Source organism: Camellia sinensis, chromosome 4, assembly GCF_055761805.1.
Source record: "Camellia sinensis isolate YWXY chromosome 4, ASM5576180v1, whole genome shotgun sequence".
NCBI lineage: Eukaryota > Viridiplantae > Streptophyta > Magnoliopsida > Ericales > Theaceae > Camellia > Camellia sinensis.
In genome coordinates this window covers 136845651-136863832 of record NC_138964.1, presented here as the reverse complement: position 1 = coordinate 136863832, position 18182 = coordinate 136845651, and the positions used below count along the sequence as shown (strand labels likewise).

General features: G+C 34.5%; 2 protein-coding genes across 5 annotated transcripts; one reads left to right on the top strand and one right to left on the bottom strand.

Moving 5' to 3' along the window:
- The first annotated feature begins 374 nt into the window (after nt 1-374).
- On the top strand, nt 375-7438 carry LOC114286547 (sucrose nonfermenting 4-like protein). The gene is made up of 6 exons (XM_082866280.1): nt 375-540; nt 5162-5251; nt 5584-5721; nt 5997-6138; nt 6241-6411; nt 6954-7438. The coding sequence occupies exons 2-6, from the start codon at nt 5213-5215 to the stop codon at nt 7019-7021; spliced, it is 558 nt and encodes a 185-aa protein (XP_082722406.1). The 5' UTR covers nt 375-540; nt 5162-5212; the 3' UTR covers nt 7022-7438.
- A 2443-nt stretch (nt 7439-9881) lies between these two features.
- Nucleotides 9882-16457, bottom strand: LOC114286532 (uncharacterized). 4 transcript variants are annotated; one of them, XM_082922969.1, is made up of 6 exons: nt 16385-16457; nt 16162-16277; nt 13877-13972; nt 13236-13391; nt 12105-12214; nt 9882-10282 (listed from the first exon to the last, which is right to left on the bottom strand). In XM_082922969.1, the coding sequence occupies exons 1-5, from the start codon at nt 16442-16444 to the stop codon at nt 12112-12114; spliced, it is 531 nt and encodes a 176-aa protein (XP_082779095.1). In that variant the 5' UTR covers nt 16445-16457; the 3' UTR covers nt 9882-10282; nt 12105-12111. The 4 variants fall into 4 exon arrangements, with proteins under 4 accessions (XP_082779095.1, XP_082779094.1, XP_082779097.1 ...); XM_082922968.1 differs by having other exon boundaries at nt 9883-10282; nt 12074-12214; XM_082922971.1 differs by lacking the exon at nt 12105-12214 and having other exon boundaries at nt 9883-10282.
- Nucleotides 16458-18182: the final 1725 nt, after the last annotated feature.

Genomic DNA, 18182 nt, shown 5'->3' with positions numbered 1-18182 from the left:
ATCTGTCTCTTCTCTGTCGATCTCCGTCGATCTCGGTCTCTCTCTGTCGATCTCCGTCGACCTCGGTCTCTCTCTGTCGATCTCCGTCGATTTCGGTCTCTCTCTCTCTGCCAATCTCTCTGTCGATCCCTCTATCTCGGTCTCTCCGTCTCTGTCGATCTCGGTCTCTCTCTCTCTCCTTTCCTCTATATTAAAAACAAGTCCTCTTTTACCTTGAGATACTTGGTTGGATTTGGACTTGGATTGGTTAATCCAAGGCTGTCTTACTGCCATTACAAACCCCTAAAATCTTATAGCAATTTACCACTAACATTTTGCCAATCCAAATGCTAAAATTCCTGGAAGATCATTTTCTTTTCTCATAATTAATCAGAAAAGAACCACTTTCACAAACCGACGATCGAAACCCTCACTCACTCTTAACAGTTTCTATCTTCTTCTTCTGATTCAGAAAGAGTGAGATCGTGGAGTGGTGGAGATGGGATATGGAGCTGGAAGCTTCCTCAAGGTCGTTGCTAACAACTTCGATGTTCTCGCTGGGTATCTCTCTCTATCTCTCTATCTACTTTACCCAAATTCTATTGATACAGAGACAGTCGGACAGAAATCAATTTCAATGCCCTTCTCTCTTGTTCTTTGCTTCGCAGCTATGCTCTTGTTCTCTTTTTGTTTTCTCAAATATGAATTTTCTACACTTTACTCAAACCAACCCTGAATATGTTATTTTATTTTAAATTTTTTCCAATTTTGAGTAAAAATAGTTTGCTTTCTAGGTCTACATCCTAAAAATTTAAAAAGAAAAACTGGAACAAGTTTGAAAAGAAAAAAAAAAATTGTAAGTACAATTTACCACTAAAAATTTTTCTTTTTTACTTTCCTTGTTTCCTTCTCTATAATTTGTTGACGTTTCTAAGAGACAAGAGCATAACTGGTAGCCATTTGCAGTATTTTTCTTTGCATATGATTGGAAACATGCCTTTTTTCCACCTCGTTGTTGCTTGCTCTATCATTTGAATTAGCAAGTCAATGGAGAAATTATGCTTGCCATTATACTTTGCTGCCATTAAGTTAAGGCATTACATGTTCCCCTCAGAAGTATTTGTGGTCGCACAAACTAATGTGATCAAGTACATGTTGTCTAAACCCATAATGAGGGGAAGACAAGACAAATGGTTGTTGGCTCTAATAGAGTATTGTGTCAAGTATGTCCCTCAAAAAGTCGTAAAAGGCCAAACTTTGGTTGATTTCTTAGCTAAACACCCTTGTTCATCTATTAATGAGGACTTATTTGAAATTAATTGTATAGAAAACACCCCTTGTAGACTAATGTTTGATGCTCTAGAACTAAGGAAGGGGTTGGAGCTGGTGTTGTGTTTGTTTCCCCTAATGAGCAAGTACATCAATTTTCTTACTAGTTAGATGAACGACATGTCTTATCAAATAATCAAGCTAGGTATGAGGCCTTGATTATAGGTTTAGAATTGGCTATAGAATTCATAATCACTAGTTTGCAAGTTTTTGGTGATTCACATTTGGTTATCAAGCAAGTTAAAGGTGAATACAAGTGCACTAACAAGGCCTTAGAAGAGTATTTAGTTGAGGTTAAATGGTTGGTGAGTTTCTTCAGCCATGTGACATTTTAGCACATGTTTCGATTGGAGAATAATGAGGCTAATGAAATGGCTCAAGTGGCTTCTTGTTTAAAGATTCCTAAAGGATTCCAATAGGATCCAAAAGAGAAATTTCGTGACAGTAATGAATTTGGAAGTGGCAAAAGAGGATTGGAGACATCCTTTGATCAAATATTTTATAAATGCCAATGAGAAGGTTAGTAGGCAGATTAAGTATCAAACCTTGAATTATGTCATCATGGGATATGACTTATTCAATAGAGCCCATGATGGTATGACCTTATTATACATTAGCCAAAATGAACAGATGAAAGTAATGGATGAAGTGTATGAAAGCATATGTGGTGCCTATCAAGCTAGAGAAAAAATGAGGTGAATGATCAACAGGTACGGTTTATTTTGGCCTACAGTAAGGAAGGGTTGTATGGCCTATGCTAAGAGATGTCAGGCATGCCAAAAGCATGATAGCCTTCAAAGAGTCCTTGCAATTGGTTTGCATTCAGTGATAAAGCCATAGCCTTTCAGAGGATGGGCAATGGACTTGATTGGGCAAATTTTTTCTCCTTCTTCAAAACAGCATTCTTACCTTTTGGTGGTAGCTAATTACTTCACCAAGTAGGTGGAAGCAATGCCATTGATGGTAGCAACCCAAGGGCATGTAATTGACTTGGTGAAAAAGCATATAATCCATACATTTGGTCTACTCCAATCGATTACTGTTGATCAGGGAACTATGTTTAATGGGGAAGAGATTAGTGAATCTGCCAAGGAATATGACATTTCAATCCTCAATTCATCACCTTATTATGCTCAGCCTAATGGGCAAGCTGAGTAATAGAATAATAAAGAATAATTTGGAAAGGGTGATTGAGGAGAACCCTAGATTTTGGCACAATTTATTGTCTAATGTATTGTGGGCCTATTGAAATTCCAAGAGAAACAGTACTGGTACTACACCTTATGAATTGGTATATGGCCATGATGCAATGTTGCCTTGAGAGGTGATTGACCAATATAGTTGAGTGGCCTTACACTATGATATTCCAATTGATGAATATACTGAGGCCATGATGGTTGAGTTACAAGATTTAGAGGAAAAAGAGTTATGGCTTATAGCTATCTTGTTGCCCAAAAAAGAAGAGTGGAGAGAGTCTACAATATGAGGATAAAAGTTAAGATACTTTCAGATGGGGATTTGGTGTGGAAGACTATCTTACCTATAGGCAGTAAGGATCCAAAATTTGGAAAGTGGTCCCCAAATTGGGAAAGACCATTTAAGGTTTTTAAGGTCCTTAGAGGAGGAGCCTATCACCTTGCATCCTTGGAAGGGGTCCCACATAGGAAAGTTATAAATAGTAAATATTTAAATAAATATTATCCAACCATGTAGGAAAATGTTAGACAAGCATAAAGTAAGAAGACATGCATAAAAAATTTTTCTTTTCGTTATAAAATTTAAACACAAAAAAAGTTCTAATGTCTATTCTAAAAAAGAGAAAAAATAAATACAAAAATCTCAGTCCCTTTGAAGAACAATTACAAAGCTAGCCCAAGCTGAGAGGATTGCCCTTCTTTTGGCCTTCACTTGGACATCTCTAAGGCCAGTGGGGCCATCTTTTGCCAACAACTGGTCCATTTGTTGATTAATATTACTCTGCTCCTCCATTAAGAGAGTTTGCTAGGTATCAGCTACAGTAAGTTCTGCTTGCAACTGTTGTATTTGTGCAACATTGGAAGCCTTCTTCTCATTGATGAAGGCACTTTCTTTGCAAAGCAGCAGCACTGGCCAATGTGTGAGAAACTTGCCTTACAAAGGCCATTTGTGCATTAGCAGCCTCAATCTGAACTTTAAATTATGTCATGAAAGAAAGGTATTGGAGAAGTTGACCCATGAAGTCTTGGAGGATTTGAAGCTGGTCAAGATCTAAAATTCTTAGAAAACTTTGAAAGCTGCCAGAAAGTTCTTCAATCCTGGTGAGGGCAAGATCTTCAAAAAAATGACTAAGCAGTAGGAATAATTGGTCGATTTCTTGTTGTTTAGAAGAGGTTAGTTGGTCGAACCCTTCTTCATAGGTAGTACTGGCTATTGACAACTAAAAGGCACTGGTCTTTTTTAGCAAATATGGAGTTAAGTCCATTGGAGAACTCCCGGCTTGGTCACATTAATGTAGAGATTAATGCATAATAATGGAAGTCTAGAATTAAAAATAAAAAAAATAAAATAAAAAAAGGTTACCTCAGTGGTAGTAGCATGAAAAGAAGAGGTGCTCTTGATAAGACTTGCTTGAGAAGTCTGAATGTCAACCTCAGTGGTAGGAGTTACAATGACGGTGGTGCTAACCATGTCTATTGGAGGAGTTGATGGTTCATCCATTGTTAGGGGAATATAAATCAGTTGTAGCGCTTGAGAAATATTAGAAGGCCCAAAAGATGATAACCTTAGTTCAGAAATAGAAGAAGGGGAGTCTGAAGAAGCTAGTAGGGGAAGTACAGAAGAAGGGATATCACCTAAAAAGTTTCTAGGGTCATATGGAACTGAAAAAGGATAAGCAAAAAAAAAAGAAAAAAAAAGTAAATGGTACCTTCTGTGATAGGGTCACTCTCAAGGGCATGATTATGATCAGAATGTTTTGGGAGTATGTGGCCAAGATGAGGCCCAAGAAAAGTTCTATCGACTAGTTCAGAAATGGCCTTACAAATGGTTACTGCATACATGATTAGGAAAACAGAAGAATAAAAGGAGATACAGCAAGAAAATAAAACAAGGAGACTTACCCTGAGGTGGCAAGGTGTGTTCTAAAGGGAGTTGGCTATCAGACACTTGATGTAACCCAGTAGGTTTTGGGTCGATCAAGGGGTTTGTTTCCTCAGCTCCAAGACTTTGCCTCTCGCTTCATGGTTCCACCCATACCATTACCAAATTGATTCAAAATCACAGAGAATTTATCTTGTTCTGCTTTGACTTAGATCTAAGAGAGACGATATCTGGAAAATGCAATTTTAAGACTGTACAGATCTTGTTGTCTTCAAAGTTTTTAGTTTCTTCTCCTCAGGTGCATTAGAAAAGAAAAGAAGTATTGCTTCTGAAGCTTGTGAAAAGGGACGATTACAGACCTTCAACTACTATCCTTGCGAAATTATCTGCTGATCTCTGCAACACCCAACTTAATCCAAGAATAGAGGCATTTAATACAAGAGAAGTCACCAAACAGCTAATGAGATATTGTACATACAACGTGTCTATAATTATCCATGTACTAGTAATCGATGGATGGTCACTGGCAAGCAAATCCACCCGGAGGTGTCAGAATGCTCATTATCCTCGATTTGAAATATGTTTGGCAGTTACTGAATTTAGTACAATATTTGACCCAACTATAGGGTATATAAGGTTATATATATGCTCTCTTTCCTTTTCTTTTTTCTTCTCCCTCAAGGAATTCAACTTGTTTGCATCAATGCTTTCATTTTTCTTTTATGTTAACCATGTTGATTATTTCTTCTTTCTTTTTTTTTTCTTTTTTTCCCAGGGACTTGCTGTTGTGCCAATCTGGGATAGCAATCGCAGACAAATTTCGGGGATGCTGACTGCTTCTGATTTCATTTTGATATTGATGGAGGTATTAATGCATGTTCTTATCTGCTAGCCAGAATTAGGTGCTTATTCTAGCATAAACCTGTAAGTTGCAGACAGCTTTTACACTGCACATTGTTTCTGTGGGCTCCCATCTTTCTTGATGGTGCATGCATTTGGTTAGCTGGTCAATAGTTCAATTTTGACAATTTGACTTCTACAATCAGTTACTAGCAACTCATTGCTTATCTTTTGGAGATATGACTTGATTATTATGTTGTTGTTTGCATCCCTTGTAATTCAATGTATGTCATGCTCTCTTCTTGAGATGTTTGTTTTTTGGATAATCAATTTATGTTTGCTTGTTAATTTCTGCAGCTTCATAGAAATCGTGCAACACTGACTGATGAACAGCTGGAAGTGCATACAATATCTGCCTGGAAAGAAGGGAAATCCCAACAATATGGAGAAGCGTTTAGGGCTGCACAGCTGATGTTTGGTAGGCCTTTAATATGGGTGAGTGCTCTTGCCCACATAGAATATTCAGGGGATTTGGGCCTTTTTGCTTTTATTCATGTTCCCATCATCTAATCCCCCCTCCCCCCATCTTTTTGCAAAACACACACATGAAACTTGGTAAAGGAAACTTGAATTTCTTGGTGGTAGATTTCTTAATAAATGTTTCAGTTTTTCATTTTTTCAATTGATGAGATATATGGTTATATTCTCATATGGTAGCGTTTCATAGATTTTAATATTGTAGTTCTTTGCCCTTTTACTGTAACCCACAGGCTGGTCCCGATGAGTCTCTAAAAGATGTGGCTCTGATGATTTTGCAAAATAAGATATCAACTATTCCCATTATATACTCAACAATAGAGGAATCTTGCCCACTGTTGTTACACATAGCATGCCTCGGTGGAATACTAAAATGTGGGCGGCTTTGTCAAGTTATTTAAAGATCCATTCTCTAGTAATATTGTGTATGTTGTTAATAGCTTACCTTCTCTTCTCTCTTTTTCTCGTAAAACTTAGATATATGCAGGCACTTTAAAAACCATCTTGATTGTCTACCTATTCTACGACAACCGGTCGGTAGCCTCCCTTTAGGTACATGGAAAAGTGAAGTTGGAGAAGCACATGGTCATTTGTTAGCATTACGTCCCAATGAAACTCTTAGTTATGCTCTTAATATATTGATAGAAGGTGCGCATCAACTTTTCTAATATTTCAGCCTAAAGTTTTACTTTTATGTATACCTGACTTGCACCCCACACACGAACAATTTCTATAATAAAAAATGTGCCTGCATGCTCTCTCTCTCTCTTAGTGTGACATTGCAGTATAATCGATTTCTGTTATTGAACGAACACATTTTTTCACTCAATTTATTTTTTTTACATGAAATTGCTGGTTCTGCAAAATGTTCCTTTTAGGCCGCTACTTTATGCATTGCCATATTTTAAAAACATTTAATGATCCAATATCATCATTCTTCAGTTGAATTGGTGTTACCATCTATTAGTTTGATTGCTAATTAGTCAAACATTATATCTAGATGGGTTGTAAAAGCCAAACTTTGATTTTTATGTTTTTGTCTGTTTTTTTATTCTACAAATCTCTTATCTGAAATTTTTAGTTAAGTTGTTGCTTGGGCGAGTAATTTATCTAAATTTTGGTCAACTATGTGGGGTGCATATACAGTTTTATATTACTGATTTCACCCATCTTCCTTTTCTATTTTCCAGCTCAAATAAGTTCAATTCCAATTGTCGATGGTAAAGGCTCCCTTATAAATGTATATTCCAGAAGGTAATTTCTTGGTTTTAGGCCATTTTAAAATTTTCATGTTTGTCTCCAATACATATTCAGTTTTACATCGTTTTAAAGTTGGTTTCAACTTAATTTTTTATATTTAGTGATATCACCTCTTTGGCAAAAGATAGTCTGTATACTCGTATTCAGCTTTGGATAACGAAATTATTCCTTCACGGGTTTGTCCACCTTGTTTTTTATTTCTAAGTTGGGATCATCGTAATAAATTTGAGATTCTTCAATTATTCAATTATAAGATAATTCTATATCGCAAGTAGTTGTGAAAAGTTTGAGAAATCTTTTTAATAACAATGCAAGGTATGCTTAGAAATTTTAAAAACATGAGTTCTCCTTCCATAAATATTCTGAATATTTCAAGAAACTCGGAAAAATACAGGAATTATTTGTATTATTCAGGTTATTTGGGAAAAAATACCAGTTAATGGAATATACAGGAGTGTTCCAGGATTCACTTGTTTGAGAGATTCTAAAAAGACTAGAGAATTTTGTTATCATGGTTGGGATTAGGGTTACGAGATAGGATTCTCAGCTATTGGTTTAACACAATTCATTGTTTTAGCAGTTTAGTTGGGATGCTGATGTAGGACAGCTTGTTGGATTTTCGTAATAGAGGTTATTTGATGGCCTAAATAGTGAGTAATTTAGGATTTTAATGGTTAAATTAGAGGCTTATAAGTAGGAGAAGGGATTAGGGTTGATTTGGGGGTGATTGAATAGGGCTTTGGGGCTGTAGCATGTTTATAAATGGTTTGACTAACCAAACACTAAATCAGATTTGTAATTACCAGATGGTCATTCCTGTCACGTGGTCAGAGCTTTTATGTTCCTTCCAACATTTCTTCCTTCTATTAGAAGTTACAAAAAATAGAGTATTTCTTTTAGTTTTTGGCATGTATTCTACATTGATTTTTGGTTTATGGAAATAGGAGGGCAGGTGAAGTTTACACCAACAATTATCTAATTTTCTTTATTTAACTGCTGCAACACTTCACAATAAATACATTTACCCTGATATTTCATGTCTGCCCTATTTGTATTTGAAATATGTGTTTTTTTCTTCTTATTCTTTCCCTTTTGTTTTTGTTTTATTTTCTTGGACAGAGAACTCTGTCCTCTTTGGAGTTGCCTAGGGCTGTTGTTAGTAACGGGCTATCCTCATCAGTCTCAGCTGATGAGTGCACCTCAATTGATAATTCAGAGAGGACTGATGGAGGTGCCTTTGATGGAAGTGGCAGTCATATACAAAACAATGGGAGGCGGATGCAAAAGGTTCAGGATCCTGCTCGAGATCTTTCAATGCAAGTATTGGAGAAATTCTCTCGTGTGACTAGATTTGCTCGAGAAACTACTTCCCAGATTTTCCGGGAAAGTCATAGTGATAGTTTTGTCACTAATGAGAGAAGGACAGAATAAATTTTTGGTGTGGTATAGATTTCCTTTTGATATTAAATTTGGTTAATCCTCTATTATGTATGGAATTAAATTATTGGGGTTGAATTATACTTGGTTCGTATGGAATTTGTATTACATTTAGAATTGGACGTTGAATATAAATTTTTTGGATGGTTGGAAGTGAAATGTGTGCACGTTGTTGAATGGTTGATAATATATTCAGTATTAATGGATTATATTGTTTATACAGGGTATAGGTTGCACTAATAATGGATACAAGTGGTTCAGTATTGATGGATTATATTGTTTATACAGGGTATAAAACATACATAAATTGTTATAGTCTGTTAATTTTTGAAAGGGTAATATGTTATAATCTATTGTTAATTTTTCAATAATCTATTGTAATGAAACATACAAGAGCTTGCATCATTGAAAGGGTGACTGGTATAATTTGTTATTGAAAGGGTAAGTGGTAATGAAATAGGTTATTCTTTTATTCTATTATTCTATTAAACAGGTTATTCTATTGTAATGAAACAGGTTATTCTATTAATCTATTAAATCATTGATTTCATATGGTATTTTTGAATGAGCAGAAATGGAGATTGGTTTGAACAGTGGTGACTTCTTTTTGAATGAGCAAAAATGGAGATTGGTTTGAATCAAATTTATGGAGTGCAACCGTGTGAAAAAATCTGTCTTCAAAGCTCTCTTCAAAAACCTGTGTGAAAAAATCTGTCTTCAAATCTGTCTACAAAAACCTCTGATAAAATCTGTCTTCAAAACTGTGTTCAAAACCTGTGCCAAAAAATCAGTCTTCAAAAACCTGTGTCAAAACACCTGTTGCAAAAAACTGTGTTAAAAAACCTGTCAAAAAATCTATCTACGAAACTGTGTTGAAAAAATCTGTCTTCAAATCTGTCTGCAAAAACCTGTGTCATAAAATCTGTCTTCAAAATTGTGCTAAAAAACCTGTGAAAAAAAAATGTCTTCAAAAGCCTGTGTGAAAAAATCTGTCTTCAAAATTGTGTTAAAAAAATCAGTCTTCAAATCTGTCTCTAAAAACCTAAGTAAAAAAATCTGTCCTCAAAACTGTGCTAAAAAACCTGAGTGAAAAAATCTGTCTTCAAAAACCTGTGTGAAAAAATCTGTCTTGAACAAGCTATGTTCAAAATATCTCTTCAAAATCTGTGTTAAAAAACTAGTGTTCAAATTCTGTGTTTAAAATATCTGTGCAGAAAACTGTGTCAGAAAACCAGTGCAATCATTCTTCAAACAAAAAACCTATGCAATCATTCTTCAAACAAACACGTATAACAACATGTGTCAAAATATTCTTCAAACAAACAAGCATTCGTTAAACATGTAACAACTTGTGTTGAAACATTCCTCAAACAAACAAACATATAACAACCCGTGTTCAAGCATTCCTCCAACAAACAAACATAATTTTAACAACCTATGTTCAAACATTCTTCAAACAAACAAACAAACAGATAACAGATTACATGTTTATACTCCTCCAAAATAACTGTCATATATCATAAATTTTCATACATATCATCTATTTCAACTTGTAACTGTTATTTAAATTATTAGATATTCGTAACTAATACAACAATAATTACAAGGAAGCAAAAGATCTCATAAATGCAACACCAACTTCGATTTAAGTCTGTCTGCAATTTTTGCATCTGCGTGCTTTGAATTTGAAGTTGTTCGCTTTGAAATTGCAAGTGTTCACCCATACTTCGAAGTTGTTCGGTGACACGGTTGGTATGTTGTCCATTTACACTTTGTTCTTCAAATGATCTGAGGTACTGCCGCTAGCATTTGAAGTTGACATCTACAAAAATATAAAACCAAATCTCAATCAGTTAGTGTATTAGTCTGAGAACTGTTTAAAAAGTAGGAAAGGTTTGAATTAAATGGAAGCAAACAAGAGCTACACTTTGGTATTATACCATCCCAACATGAACAACAAATGGTTTATGATATTATACCAACATCAACAAAAGCAAAATAACTCAGTTGAAATAGCAGAATATTGAGCATCTGATATTATACCATCATGATAACTAGCAGCCTGACTAATGAAGTTTGAACAAGCATACCCAGTCTGAAAAGCAGGGCCATATAATTCTATCAAAAAAAAAAAAAAAAAAAACAGTATACAACTCTAGTCCAGGAAAAGGCACCTACAGCATGGGGACACTCAATTGTCTAAGGTTTCACCATGGTGAAGTTCTTTCTGTATCTAATATACATACAGACACGTAGACTTTTGTTTACAAATATCTAAGCAATTACTGAGCTCTAATAAATAAATTAGTAGAACTACCAGCTTGGAATTGGAACAATACTAAGAGAAGGAAATATATGAAATGGACTCTAAGTTCAATTCTCATGGGAGGCCAAAGATTGTCTACGGAAAGAGTTAATGCAGCTGATCTTGTGATATTAATCAGTAATTTTAGTGTTCCAACAGGGTTAAGAGTGGCAGAAGCTGCCATTTCAAATCAACAAGCATGATATTTTTCTGACTCTGTGCCTATATAAGTTGAACCTCCATTCTTTGTTGTTCCTGATCACTCTTCATTAATTTAAATTTAGGGACGATGTTGATTTGAATTGTAGGCAAAATTTATTCCCGAGTGCAGAGTCGTGGTTTTTCCTATGGTGAAACATCCATTTGTGGTGGTTTTTTGGTTGCTGAACTTCCTAAGATGGAATTTGAAAGGGAAGAGCATGATATAAAACACTGCCCTTTGCCTGAGGAATCTTATGCTTTGCCTCCATATATGGATATGAAATCATGGGAACTTCAAGCATTCAAGGATAACCAATTGGAAATGTACAGGTTCACTGCTGAGCAGAGATTAAATGCTATAAACATTTCTCGGTCTCTTGCAATGGCATATGTTATGGATCAGGTGGATTACAGTTCTTTTTCAGCACGTCTATGTTATGGATCAGGTGGGCTCAGGAGTTCAAAAAAGTAACATTTTGTTTCCATCTTTAATGAAGTAGCTTATATAACCTAACTACAGTTTGATCCGAAACTGATTTTCATTTGTACTATTAATAATGCTTAGACTGGACCTCAACCTCAACAACAAGAAGAAGGTTTTCAGAATGCTCATACCCTTTTCAGTATATATCAACAACAACAACAACATATTATTATTATTATTATTTTATTTTATTTTATTTTTTGCTTCAAAAGAAAATTAAATAGAATCCGTAAATCAATCTCTAAGTCATATATACACACAAACCCTAAATCAATTTCTAAATTACATATAAGTTATACTGTTATATATACAAACCCTAATTAATTTCTATATTACAAATCCTAAATCAGACCACTAAGTTATACTGTTACTAGCATATGCCTGTGCCTAAAGGCACGGTGTAAATAATATTAGGATTATAATATAATTGTAATCGCAACACTATTTAAATTTAAGATTAAAATGCAATTATAAAAATATATTTGATATTCGAATAATTAAAAGTTGCTCCTCATAACTTGATTGGACTCTATTGCCTAAAGGGAATCATAGTTTAACCAATTTCATAGGCCAATGTAATTAATTGCATGCTTCCGACATATTAAGGAAATAAGAGTGCATACTTCTCTGCTGAAGAGCATTCAGTGAACTCACAGTCATATTATTTTGACCCTCCATCTCCAATTAGGATATTTTCACAACTCCTGCGGACAGGCAATGCTTGCTTTTTCTGAAGCAAAGCAAGGTACAACAGCCTAATGCACCTGGAAAAATCCACCATTTGATTTGGCACCATTCCCCCACCCCAAAAAAAAAAAAAAATTAACATTGATTAAAAAAAAAGTATAGAATTTTAGACTAAAAGTCAAGAGTAAAGCAGATAAACATGAGCAATAATTATCTTCGCTTAGACAAATTAATCATCTACCCAGAAACCTAATCAAACCAAACTAAGCCTTATGTTACAATCAATTGGGATTGGCTACGTGAATCGATTTCGTTTTTCCATCCTGCTTTGTCAAGTTATAATTTAATTTACAACCCCAAGTGACCAGTTCATCTTCTTCAAATGATACATTGACACTGCATCATCAGAGCGACGATACTACAGCAAAGGACTCTAAAACCCATAAAATTAATCTCAACCCATTAGCGACTAAACAAAGAAGAATCCATATCATGTCACGCACCCAAGAAATCTCGATAACTATATGAGTAATATTGTCAACACAACGCAGGTATTCAACCCAAAGGCACAACAAATCACTAAAAATAAAGGGGGATGTGCAGAAAGGCTAAATAAAACTACCCCTCTCTAAAACAATTAAGCCTTTAAATGAATTGGTCCCAAATAACTTCACATGGTATCATAGCAGACAACATTTAGTTTTAATTGATTAAATGTTATGATATACTACATTGATTAAATGTTTAATAATATCTCAATACCTAACATTTAATTTATAACACATGGGTGAAACTATAACGGATAATATTGCCACTTTTGCTGCAGCAACTGCACTTCAGAAATTTTTGGAACTCCAAAAGATCAACTTGGATTGTTCTTCTCGGGTCTCCTATCAAAGCCTAATATAGTGACATGTTATATAAAGAGCATAATAAAATGGCGCTTAAGAATTTATAACATGTCATTGGAGTTTGGACTACAGCATTGTTTAAATGAACTTTTGTTTTGAGAAAGAGGATATATGAACTTTATTAACATTGTTTAAATGAGAACTTTATTTAGATTCTGGAAGTAAAAGAAGGAATAAATGACCAAACCTTTGAGCCTTGAACCCTTTCATAACTTCAAGAAACTCATCATATTTATCCCTTTTATCTTGAAATATGTCCTTAACTGCCTTGAGATATGCCAATGCATCATTGGTAGTTAGTTTCTGTGTGCTCGCTCCACCCATCATCTGGGATTGCCCAGAGCTTCATTACCCACACCAAATAAAAAATAAAAAAAAATCAATATACTAATTTAATCAGGTGAGAGCTTTCATTAAACATTAAACTTATGTCAAAATATATTCTTTCAACAAAGATGGGTCTTAATTCCTATTTTTAGCTTCAACCCTAGATATATAATCAAACTTCAGACAGATTTTATAAAGAAAAATTCAACAAAAATCAGATCTTTGTTCTCCTTGAAGGAACAACATACTGAGTAAAAGAATGAAAAACAAAAATACTTAAGTTTAAAATCCGAAGCCAAACAAAATACCTATCAGTAAATAACTAACAGACTCGCACTCAACAATTTCAAACATGATTCACCAAATTTTCAGAAATTTTACTTGCTTATAATTTTTTATTAAATAAAGAAGCACTCATAATTACAGCTTACAATATCACAATATTAGAAAAATGAGAGTTCAAAAAAAACAAACTAAGAGAGAGATAGAGAAAGGACTCACGGTTCGGCGCGAGAGGAGACGATGGGGCGTTTGAGTTGAGAAGCCATGTACATATCATCTCTAGCCCTCTTCATCTTCGTAATCAAAACTCTCAATCTTCAAAAAAAACTCTGACGGAATGCCACATATTGAATAATCGAAGTGCTTAAGTATAACATTATTGTTGATTGAAATATTACAGGGTACCACAAATCATATTATTGGCATCATATCTATAATTTTTCATAGTCAAATTACAGCAATTGATAATGACCTGGTACGACCATTGGTTGCAATGAGGATATTTTGCTGCTCAGAAAATAAATTATACCCTTCTTGGCATGTAGTAAGTTGGAAGGAAAAAGAGAAAAAGAAAACTAAGAAATAGTTTCAAAATCTGATAAAACTCATCCCAAACCTAGATGAAAACGACAGGGGAAAATGGAAATTTACAACCAGTAAAAAGGTCCAACTAAATGTTCAGGCCCAATTTAATATAGGACCTAAATAAAGAAAAATAATTGAAATGTTAGCATGCAATTCAACTTCATCTTAGTCCTATATATATATATAAATGCATAAAATACATCCATAAAATACGCACAAATCTATATATATATATATATATATATATCAGTTCATCAAAGCCCACACAAATGCATATATAGTCAAGATTTTGAAGAACCTCACCAATTTGCTATGTATGAATGATGTGAAATTTTATAAAAGTGTTCCTAACTATTTTCTAATTATATTTTTGGTAATAACAGCCACATGCATCCACATACATTCACTTCAACTTGCCTCATTCAAAAATTTAAAATTACACATCACAAACAAGAAGAAACGAAATTTAGCATATATTCTAAAAGAAACTATTTAACATTGATTTTTTTTAAAAAATTTTCTTAAAGAATATATTGTATAAATTGATAAAATGTTTAACTATTGTTTTTTTTTTTTAAATTGTATTAAAGACTCCTATATATAAATCCACAACAATTGACAAATTAATGTTTATAAATTATAAATCCAGAATGGTACACCAAAAGTTAGTGGTATGCTCATGATAACTAACTGATACACAGCTACTTCACCTAAAATTCCGATCGAATATGAGAAACTTAACCTTCTAGGTTGGAGAAAATTCGGAAGAGACATACAAAAAAAAAATGTAGCTCAGATTTTGACCTACATAACTCTAGGAACTTCTTTTGATTCCAGATGATAACCAACAAAAATGTAAACTTGAAAGAAGCTTTGCATGCCATCAACATCAAGAACATCAATGCATTAATGAAATAAAATTTGACAACAGAAGAAATACACATACAAGAATGATTTAGACAGACATACACGCAGACACAACTATGTTTCCCTTGCTTCTAACAAAATTCATCTGTGCAATGATAGGGAAAATGACCCTAAGCCTTCAGTGGCACACACTGTTGAGCATGCAGTTCAGTGCATCCTATCAATGGAATTTTATCATATGTTATATATGAATATTTCATTCAGAGATTTAACATCACTTCTTAAAATCTAAAGGAGTAAGGATTAATATGTATAAATCTCTCTTGTTTTTCTTTATCATTAAATCCCAAGTTACTTTCATCAAACTTGTAAGGTGTTTCATAGTGATGGATGAGTGTGGTCCCCAAGTGTCCAAAGCGTGTCCAACTATCTGTATCTAAAAAAATTTAAATAATAATAATAATATAACATGTTTGGACACGTGTCCAACATGTATTCAACACAGGCACAGCACTTTTTTAGATGTATTTGTGCTTCTTAGATCACCCAAAACAGTAAAGTAAATAGAAGGGAAAGGTGGAGATTTTGTTTGCTTCATCATTAAGCCACCTGTCAAGCTGTCAAAGAAAAAGATATAAATTTTGCACCCAAAAAAAAAAACACTTTTCAGATCATTTACTAATTACAGGAAACATATTGCAAATGCAAGTAAAGCACTATGTTTCATAACGGGCTTTGCGAAGTTCGAAAAAGGGTCAGGAATCACCCTTCAAAAGCATACCCAGCGGTTAACAGCAAATTTATGTATTGCAAAAGAAAATTGTTTAGTTTGATATTGAATCCTATTTTGAGAATAACAATATCTTCCACTTTAGTTGTGTTTCTCATGGCATAATCCTTTCTTTTCTTTTACTTCTTAACTTCCAAGTCCCTAGCTAGTAGCTAGTAGCTAGTAGCTACTATACGTCGGTTATAAAGTTTAATCAAAAGAATTCTAAAGAGTGTTTTTTATGCTTCCTTACTTCCTGCATGATTCTTCTTATTATGCTCACCTTGTGAAGACAAATGCTGGCCCAAGTTTAACTCCCTTTGATGCAGTAAATTTGAATCGGTTGAAGATCAGCCACCTGGATAGAATGGGAATTCCTTGTTCTATTTGCAGACTAAACTGCATATAAAACAAATTTGAAGTAAAAAATATAGCACTTTTAAGTTTTTGAATCACATTGGCAATAACAATATTTAGTTTTAGTTTGGTAATTAAAGATATATTACTCGACTGAAACTACAATCATTTGCCTTTGCAAATTGAGACTCCTGCTTCAGTACTACCATATTGTCCTCATAACTGCCATTGTACAACAGGTAATTCACAGAGAATTTTCAATCAGTTTGTCAGTTAACTATGAATTTGTGGGTGAATGTAAAGCATATAACTTTCAATTGTTTGAGGTGTATGTGTCATGCATATATATTGACAACTACAAGTACTTGAAGAAATTGTTCATACACGAATGAAGAAATTGAAATTAATATCTAAATGGCTAGCAGATGGGAACGATTACGACCAAATGATGTTAACAAACTGTTCCATTTTGAACTCAAAATTATATAGATAATGAAAATTACAAAAGGAATAGAGGAGGAGCGAAAAGGGGGCCTCGTAATTACTGGGCTGGAAATGTTAGGGATATCATTATCTAATATCAGCCATGTGCATCCAATTCAATTCAAGTTAAATTCGATAATATGTTCCAAAAGCCTCTCTTGCCTTTAACCAAAACCCAAGTTTTTTTTTTCTCTGTTTGTGTTTTCTATGATTATTATTATTTATTACTTTTCTATAGTTTTTAAATTCCATGCAAAGGACTTTTTTTTTTTTTTTCGTATTCATATTGCAAAAGCTTGGAGCATTCTTTGTATCACATAATTAGTATGAAATCCCGTAGGCCTCAAAAACTAGAGAAAAAAGGCAAGTTGGGTTCCATGTGAGCAGAACTCATAGGCATGTTGTTTCCAACAAAACAATCACCTTACCAAATAAAATTATAATAATTTTAACAACAATTAAAATGAACAATTTTTTTTTAGGAAGGTAGGTCGGCATATAATGTGGCCTGTAGTATATGCTTCTCAAATTCATTGTACTATGCTAAAAATTATTATGCTGCTGCATATGGAGAGGTTATAGTATCTTCGACTATTCTCAAATATTATTGTGCTGCTGCACATGGTGGTCCACTAAGAAATGCAAAACAAACGTGTAAAGATGTTCTTTTTCCCCTAATTTGATCACAAATCTATGGAACACGCCAAAAGATTTTATCAACAAAACAATTTGCAGAGTCTTAAAAACTAGTGTTGGACTCATGCAATGCATAGGATAATTAATTTTAAGCAGGCATTTCTTGCTAAAAATATATTATAATACATTTAAGGCAAACACATAAAGTGCACAGTTAAGACTAGTACCAGTAACCCAAGAAACCCAAAATGAGGACGACTATATCATACTTACATTTGAGCAGAAATGGAGAGAAAATTTAGTGCAAAGATGAACTGTCCATCTTCTGATTTCGTTTCTGACGCGTTAATGCGCCTCGCCACCTGGTCTTTCTCATCACAATCAGCCCGTTTGAGATCGCCGTTCTGACGAGTCCGACGATAGTCCTTTGTAGACAAAGGTTCTAAAACAGTTGAGGGGAGTGTAGGGTCTGGATTTGAACATATGGCTTGTGGAGGGATTGGAGAAGATCGAAGGTAGGGTTAGGGTTTTGGATCCGACGACGAGAGTGGAGAAGACGATGTAGACGACCGGCGAATAGAATAGGAGAAGAGAGAGAGGGCGGTGAGGGAGGAGGTGTGGCGGCGGCGGTGGTGGTCACCGGTGGCGGTACCAGAGGCGACGACGTAGGAGGCTGAAGAGATAAAAGAGAGAGGAGAGTGAGAGGGAGTGTTAGGTTAGGTATTGGGGATTTGAGATGGTGACCGGGGGGGGGGGAATTCATGCGCGGGAAAAAAGAATAAATAAACTTTCTTTTTTTTTTCTTTGGGCAAATTACATATACCCCTC

Excerpts from the sequence above, each read along its gene's own strand:
- LOC114286547 (XM_082866280.1), top strand. The coding sequence starts at position 5,213 with ATGCTGACTGCTTCTGATTTCATTTTGATATTGATGGAG. Across the intron at positions 5,252-5,583 it reads TCATTTTGATATTGATGGAG|CTTCATAGAAATCGTGCAAC; the intron begins GTATTAATGCAT and ends TAATTTCTGCAG. Across the intron at positions 5,722-5,996 it reads TTGGTAGGCCTTTAATATGG|GCTGGTCCCGATGAGTCTCT; the intron begins GTGAGTGCTCTT and ends TGTAACCCACAG.
- LOC114286532 (XM_082922969.1), bottom strand. The coding sequence starts at position 16,444 with ATGGTAGTACTGAAGCAGGAGTCTCAATTTGCAAAGGCAAATGATTGT. Across the intron at positions 13,392-13,876 it reads GTCTCCTCTCGCGCCGAACC|CTCTGGGCAATCCCAGATGA; the intron begins GTGAGTCCTTTC and ends TGGGTAATGAAG. Across the intron at positions 12,215-13,235 it reads AAAGGGTTCAAGGCTCAAAG|GTGCATTAGGCTGTTGTACC; the intron begins GTTTGGTCATTT and ends GGATTTTTCCAG.